This window comes from Brassica oleracea, chromosome C9, assembly GCF_000695525.1.
Source record: "Brassica oleracea var. oleracea cultivar TO1000 chromosome C9, BOL, whole genome shotgun sequence".
Taxonomy (NCBI): domain Eukaryota; kingdom Viridiplantae; phylum Streptophyta; class Magnoliopsida; order Brassicales; family Brassicaceae; genus Brassica; species Brassica oleracea.
Genome location: NC_027756.1, coordinates 31,543,949 through 31,551,117, shown reverse-complemented (window position 1 = coordinate 31,551,117; position 7,169 = coordinate 31,543,949). Strand labels below are relative to the sequence as shown.

General features: G+C 34.4%; 1 protein-coding gene across 1 annotated transcript; it reads left to right on the top strand.

Annotated features, from left to right (window-relative positions):
• The first annotated feature begins 917 nt into the window (after positions 1 to 917).
• LOC106313357 (pyruvate dehydrogenase E1 component subunit beta-1, mitochondrial-like) lies at positions 918 to 4,412 on the top strand. Its single transcript, XM_013751154.1, has 14 exons — positions 918 to 1,057; positions 1,214 to 1,269; positions 1,384 to 1,446; positions 1,745 to 1,825; positions 1,912 to 1,938; positions 2,045 to 2,107; positions 2,214 to 2,300; positions 2,528 to 2,653; positions 3,109 to 3,242; positions 3,323 to 3,395; positions 3,494 to 3,559; positions 3,734 to 3,772; positions 3,862 to 3,986; positions 4,072 to 4,412. The coding sequence occupies exons 2-14, from the start codon at positions 1,225 to 1,227 to the stop codon at positions 4,235 to 4,237; spliced, it is 1,095 nt and encodes a 364-aa protein (XP_013606608.1). The 5' UTR covers positions 918 to 1,057; positions 1,214 to 1,224; the 3' UTR covers positions 4,238 to 4,412.
• Positions 4,413 to 7,169: the final 2,757 nt, after the last annotated feature.

Here is a 7,169-nt window from a genome sequence, read left to right as displayed (position 1 = left end):
CATTTAAAATGACCAAAATATTTCATTAAAAAAAATAAATAGACACTTAAACTTCTAAGTTTAACTTATATAGATAGGATTTAAATTTGAGGAGGGGAGTTTGGGGGTGAGTTTAGGATTTTTAAAAATAAACAAATAAATACTTAAATTTAAAATATATTTATTAAATAGTTTTAAGTTCTAATTTTTGGATTTCAAAATAAAATTTCTAAAAAATCTTCGAAAAAAATTTATAAAGAAGTTTGAATTCAAAAATGTATAATTCGAAAACGACAAAAAAAATTGTTTTTTATATTGTTTATTTATTAAAATAATTATATATATTTATATATTTATTAAATAAGCGTATAAAGATGTGAAATGTCTTTTGGCTATTTAGCGAAAATCTTTTGGTCATTTTTTGTGTGAGTTGTTTTGATGAAAAACCACATATATTTAGGATTATTTGATAGAATTATCCAATAAAAAAATGTAATAATCAAAAATGTCAACTATTCGATCATAACTAGTGTTTTTAAAACCAGACCGACCCGGTGGTTGAACCGAGTTCGACCATGAACCAGTTACATAACCGGGTTGAGTCTAATGATTGGTTCGACCATGAACCAGTTACGTAGCCAGATAAGATCTCAGAGTTATTAAACTGATAAAAACCATTAAAACTATCAAAAATCTCTAAATCATCGATATAAACATAAAAGTAGTTTATATTTATAATATTTTATGTTTTAAATTCATTTATATTTTAAATATGTATCATATTTACTAACATTACTTTTAACATTATACACTAAAATTATATTAAATCAAATTATTGAACCAGGTTTATCCGGTCAAACCATATTGAACCGTGACCCAAAAATTATCCTGTTCAAGTTCCGGTCTGTTTTAAAAACACAGATCATAACTAATCTACGGCTCGTCTAATTTAATTAAAAATCTCGTGTGCTGTGTGTTGTTTCTACAACAGCAAGTACCCTTTCGCTCAAGCTTTGAGTCGTCGTCTTCTTCTTCTCTTCTCCGAATACGCCGGTGCTGTAGATCGTACAAACCTAAGGTAATCCATTCCTTCTCCGCTATCGTTCGACTCTGCTTCCTTCGCCCTTCTCTTCTCGGGATTATGATTTCTCTATTCGTTTTTTTTCCGACGATTGTTAGATCCATGGCGATTTTGATCATTCGTATCTTAGAGTACTGCTGATTTTGGTTTCAGATAGAGAGAAAATGTGGGGAATCTTGAGGCAAAGAGGCATTGATGGAGGCGGCTTGGTAAGAGGATACGATTTGAGAGTTCTCCTCAGTGTCTGGGATACAGATGGATTTCTCCATTTTTTTTTTGTTTCTTTCGCAATTTCGTGATTTTTGAAAATGGATTTTGAACAGTCTCTGAGGAGGACACGATCCGCATCGGTTTCCGCAAGGAGCTACGCAGCTGGGTCAAAAGAGGTGATGGATGAATGTTGTAATCTGGGGTTATTGAGCAATAGTCGTTAATTAGACGAAATGCAGAGATAGATAAACATAGAACAAATTGCTAATGACTCATGTCACTGAAATTGGTGAGTTTTGAGGACTCACATAGTAACATTTCTGAGACTACAGTTTTAGTTCTTGTAGGAGCTGACTAGTAAAATGAAGCTGATCAACCTAACTTAATCTTCAGTCTTTCTGAAAGATGTTGTTCCTTAAATACTAAAATACTGTTAAGGTCACTTACATTTTCCGTGTGCAAATCCTTGTTTAGATGACAGTCAGAGATGCCCTGAATTCTGCAATTGATGAGGAGATGTCTGCAGATCCAAAAGTATTTGTCATGGGTGAAGAGGTTAGTTTCTGCTGACATGATTGATATCATCTATATCCTTTATAGTCAGGTATTGATATTTCATCTTTCGTCTTCTTCCTTTTTAGGTTGGACAATATCAAGGTGCCTACAAGGTTAGAAACTCAGAATTATCTGGCCTGACGGAAATTGAATTTTTTTTGGTTAAATATCTCTTGTTTAATCCTTATCTGATGCTGGATTTTCATCATCTACTCACAGATCACTAAAGGACTTTTGGAGAAATATGGTCCTGAGAGGGTTTATGATACCCCTATTACGGAGGTCTGGATTTCTTATAATATTTTCTTGTGTATCCATATGTCCCCATGTTTCTCTGGTTTGGGAAGATTTCTGACAGTAATCTGTTATTCTGTTAACCATGTTTTAGGCTGGATTCACTGGAATTGGAGTTGGTGCCGCCTATGCTGGCTTAAAGCCTGTTGTAGAATTTATGACGTTTAACTTTTCAATGCAGGTTAGCGTTGGTTTTCGTTCTATTTTCTAATACTACATTTTGCCTCTTTCCTTGAGTTTGATTACGCATCATTGTTGCATTATGGGATCATGCACTATAGTGCAACTATGTTACTAGGCATCATTTACTTTATCCTCTTTTGGCATCTCGTCATCGTTGACACTAAAGTACACAGACAGTTTTTATCTTACTATCTCTATCCTAACATCTTTTTGGACTTGTTTCAGGCAATTGATCATATCATTAATTCTGCTGCGAAGTCAAATTACATGTCTGCTGGACAGATAAATGTACCCATCGTCTTTAGAGGACCCAATGGTGCTGCTGCTGGTGTTGGTGCTCAGCATTCTCAGGTAACCGCTAACACAAATTCTGTACAACGTATCTTTTCCTTCATACCAAAAGAAAAGTGAATATTTTCTGTTGCTTTTGCATTCTTTCAAACGTTGCCTTAAAACTTCTAGGTAAATGATGACGATAATTTAGGATGAAAAAAAAAACAGGCTTTGGCTCTAACAACGATAAAAAAAATTTCCCTAAATAAGTGCATTTGACAGATTGATTAAAACAGTGTTGTGCAACTGTTCTCGTAAGCTTGGTAATGATCACATGGAACTATGAATGTCTCAGGAAGGGCCTAAAGCATTAACGATATGTGCATTTAGGATTTATCTGTCTTTGTAGATATAATCATTGTTTTAAAAAGATGATACAAGGATCCAGGAATAATCTGTGCTTACGACTGCGTGTCACCTTGTATCTGTATCTCTGGATGTTAAACAGAGATATTATGTTCTACATTTTGCAGTGCTATGCTGCCTGGTACGCCTCAGTTCCTGGTTTGAAAGTTCTCGCTCCATATTCAGCTGAAGATGCTCGTGGTCTTCTTAAAGCTGCCATTAGAGACCCTGACCCTGTTGTCTTCCTTGAAAACGAGTTACTGTATGTAGTATACCTAATTTGAGATTTGGTCATGTGATTAGAGCCCAAAGTCACATACTAATTTGATTCCCGTCGCGCAGATATGGTGAATCATTTCCAATTTCAGAAGAAGCACTGGATTCAAGTTTCTGTCTTCCCATAGGCAAAGCCAAGGTACTGTCGCTCATATTTGTCGTCCTTTCCGTGTTTATCTCTTGTTTATATTCTATCTAGCAAGTTGGTTGCTTTAATGTTGTATTGGGCTATAACAGATTGAACGACAAGGAAAGGATGTAACAATAGTAACTTTCTCGAAGATGGTCGGTTTTGCCCTCAAGGTTTAAGATTTCCTCACCTTCACCGAGAATATTTTTGCCAGTTTCATGCCTACCAGATCAAATATTACTTTCAGATGATTATTGCCTCACATGCTTAAGTATTTTATGGTTCTTTTTACAAATTGGTGCACCTCTTTGTTCCGTCTCTGAATTACGTAATGTACATGATTCCAGGCAGCTGAGAAGCTCGCAGAAGAGGGAATAAGTGCTGAGGTATGAAGATTTTCGGTCATCTGTCTTGTGATTTTTCGTTACAGTGATACATAAGCTCTGAAACTTTGGTTGTTGATAAAAATGGATAGGTAATAAATCTGCGGTCAATCCGTCCGCTAGACAGAGCAACCATCAATGCTTCAGTGAGAAAAACAAGTAGATTGGTAACAGTTGAAGAAGGCTTCCCTCAGCATGGAGTCTGTGCAGAAATCTGGTTAAACTTCATTTCACCGACTCAAAAAGAACCATATATTTATTGTCATTGTCAAAATTAATGTAATCTATTATTGGTGGAACAGTGCGTCGGTTGTGGAGGAGAGCTTTTCATACTTGGATGCACCGGTCGAGAGGATAGCAGGAGCTGATGTACCAATGCCTTATGCAGCCAACCTAGAGAGATTGGCTCTTCCTCAGGTAGAGGATATCGTTCGAGCAGCCAAGAGAGCTTGTTACAGATCCAAATGAAAAAAAATGATCATCGTCAAGAACACGTTCTTCTTTGATGAAAGTAAAATAAGAAAGAAAAAAAAAGAGGAGAAATTGATGTGTCTTTTGCCACAAAACCACCATTCGTGATTTTTATTTGACCTTTTGCTATTATTATTCTTGCTAATCGTCGCTCACTGCGGTTTTCTTTTTCTTTGTCCTTTCCTTTCCGAATTGAAAAATTTTAATCTTGTGGGGTAATTGATAAATTGATCGAGAAAGCTGGTAATGGAGCTCACAGCACCTGTCTTTTCTTTGTGGAATGATTGGAGCACCACAAAGGCCCCACCAAATAATGAATGAAATTTTCGTATTCCTGTTTTTTTTTGTCATCTGTTTTTCCCTTTTCAAATCACTAAATGTCAGCGAGAATGTAAGATCAATAGGTTCACTACTAAACAGAGACGAATTATGCAATTTTATAGAGAAAAGCATACATGAGATCTTCGGCATGTTGTAAGAAGTACCGTCAGACATGGATCTCATAAGATGGCTTAGGATGATGCAGTCAGGCGTAAATTTTCATAAGACAGGTAGAATTGCTGGCTGTAGAATCGTCTTGTAATATTTATCATAGTTTGTAATATAGCATAATTAACCATTGACAAAAAAAAAACCTCAGATACTGAAACTACTATTAACTATTACATAATAACAAGGGAAAATTTCTTAGATATACACATATTAATTTTCATTTGCTAAAAAAATACACGAACTATTTTGGATCCCTGTTTAATACACTAACTAATTTTCATTGCCTATTAAATACACAAACTTTTAAAATTCGCAGATTTTACACATCATTTTAGACGGCGTTAACTATATTTAATGGAAGTGACGACGGCGTTAGTGTTTAATTAACACGTGTTTAAATTGTGAAAAGAAAATTCCTTTAAAATACACAAACTATTTTTCATTTGTTAATAAAATACACTAACTATTTTGGATCCCCGTTTAATACACAAACTAATTTTTGTTTTCTATTAAATACACAAACTTTTGAAATTTGCAGAATTTATACATCGATTTAGACGATGTCAACTATGTTTACCAGAAGTAAAGACAATGTTAGTATTTAACTGAGCATGTGGTTAAACTGTGAAGAAAAAATTCTTTAAAAGTCCTCCAATAGATTATATTGTTAGCTTTCTTTTCCATTACGTTTCCATAATGTAAATTTTTTTTGATGAAATTTCAAATTTTTTATCATAGTAGAAAGAATATATGTAGAACTTAATTCATAACACCACATTTATTTATCATAATGTAAATTAACCTTGAATCATTATCATTACTATCAAAGCGAAGAACAAGAATTTGAAATGCATAACACTAAACTAATTCCAAAATCAGAAACTCGTTTAAAATTATGTAGTTTTCTTCGTCCTTTTCACGACATGGAAATCGACTCCACTTCGAATCGATATAAAGGGAAATCAAAGTAAAGAAGAAAGAAAACAAACATAGTTTGAAGAATAAAAGAAGTTGGATGAGATTAGAGTGTCAAACTCGAATTGAAACTAACTCAAATTAATTTCAATTGGCTGAGGGTGAGCGTGCCTTTCATAGTTAAACCATTTTTTAATTAAAACATTGTCTTCACTTCTGTTAAACATAGTTGACATCGTCTAAATCGATGTATAAATTCTGCAAATTTCAAAAGTTTGTGTATTTAATAGAAAACAAAAATTAGTTTGTGTATTAAACGGGGATCCAAAAATAGTTCGTGTATTTTATTAGCAAATAAAAACTAGTTTGTGTATTTTTTAAAAAAAAATATTTTCAAAATTTAAACCCATGTTAATTAAACACTAACGTCGTCGTCACTGCCGTTAAATATAGTTAACGCCGTCTAAAACGATGTGTAAAATCTGCGAATTTTAAAGTGTGTATTTAATAGGCAACGAAAATTAGTTCGTGTATTAAACGGAGATCCAAAATAGTTCGTTTATTTTATTAGTAAATGAAAATTAGTCTGTGTATATTAGCCCTGTTCTTTTGCGGGACGCAGCGTCAGCGGCGAAAACCAAAATTTAACGAACAAAACAGAGAATTGCAAACGCAGCGTCCTTATATACTTCCCACCAACGACTGTCGCAAGTGATCTTTTCGGTGATTTCTTCGCCGCTGTAAAATGCAGCGTCTCCCGGACAATCTTGACGTGTGGCTTGCGTCAATCCTTTGACTCTTTATTTTAATTTATTGCTGACCTATCCTTTTAAATTCTTTTATATTCTGCTGATCTGTCCAGCAAAAGAACAGGGCTATTTAAGGAATTTTCCCTAATAACAATGATTAATAAGGGAAGAGAACAAAGAAAAGACATCTTCCTTCCCCAATTTAACAACTATAGACCCTGTAGAGGGCGAAACTTTTTCATCATCAAGAACCTTTTATCCTTTAGCTATTAACCATTGGACATGTGTCTGAGAATTGAATGCCTTGCAGCTTCCTCACTTTTAATCCTTTAGCTAACTGATTAATGTGCCCTTCAGTGCATAAAACAAACAAGAAAGGGAAGAAAGGATCTCTCTGCCTTAAACCTTCTTTCGGGAGGATTCTTTCATAAGGTTTATCATTATTCAAGGCTAAAAAACTAATAGACGATACACACATTATTACTCTAGCTTTCAGTCTGGATGGAAACCCCATAGATTTCATCAATGCTTTTGCATAACCGAACTCTATTATGTCATAAGATTTGGACATATGTCTTTGTTGACATAAAGTCACCATAGAGCTTGACATTGGCTCTTAAGTTGTGGATGATCTCATGAGCAATTACGAATTGTTTGTTATTAGCCCTTCTTCAACAAAGGCAGATTGTGATTCTGGTATAGTGTCGAAGAAATGGCTTAAGTCTCCATATCAGAATCTTTGAAATGGTCTTCTAGAGCACCAAACATATGCT